General features: G+C 40.7%; 1 protein-coding gene across 1 annotated transcript in view; it reads left to right on the forward strand.

Moving 5' to 3' along the window:
- The window catches only part of LOC119586980, a gene marked incomplete in the record, with an annotated part of 81,895 nt that overhangs the window by 74,100 nt on the left and 7,137 nt on the right, over nucleotides 1-658 (forward strand). Inside the window, 1 exon segment of the mRNA XM_037935722.1 lies at nucleotides 129-279. Within this exon segment, the coding sequence (XP_037791650.1) occupies nucleotides 129-279 (151 nt within the window).

Here is a 658-nt window from a genome sequence, read left to right on the forward strand (position 1 = left end):
CTAATAATTTTATCCCCCTTGTAAATTTCACCACTTCCATTATTGAAAATAGTTTACACAAGTCACTAACGAAACACTGACATCAACCGAACGTAAAGGCAAACCACTCTTCCACCCCATCCACACAGGTGACAGTGGACAGACAGCCCACGGAGCTGCCGGTGAGTGTGGAGGGCGCCACGGTGGACCGCTGGCTGCACAAAATCGAGTTGCGCACGGACCACGGACTGCGCATCAACTGGAACCTGGCGCACGACGTACTCGCCATCAGCCTGTCCGGTGAGAGGAACCTCCTGCCGGGGATGTCCTGTTGACAGTTTTTTTTTTTCTTTTTTTAACTTTGTCTTGTTTATTTTTTTGTGTTTATCATTACTGTCGTTATTTTTATTGTTTTTTTTTTCCTTTTTTTTGGGGGGAGGGGATTATTTTATTTTAATGTGTTGTGTTGTGTACATATATGCATACCATATATTTTTAATGTTGTCATTATTTATTGTTATTGTTATTAGTTTTTATTGGTCACTTTTTCGTTTGATCAGTATTTGGGGGGATTAATTATAAGTTGGCGTCATAGGCTCGTCTGCCAGAAGCTTTTCCTCCACGATTTGTTGAAGAAATAAGGAGATGAGATAAAATATGAGTGTCTTTTTATTCGTGC

Source organism: Penaeus monodon, chromosome 22 (assembly GCF_015228065.2).
Source record: "Penaeus monodon isolate SGIC_2016 chromosome 22, NSTDA_Pmon_1, whole genome shotgun sequence".
Taxonomy (NCBI): domain Eukaryota; kingdom Metazoa; phylum Arthropoda; class Malacostraca; order Decapoda; family Penaeidae; genus Penaeus; species Penaeus monodon.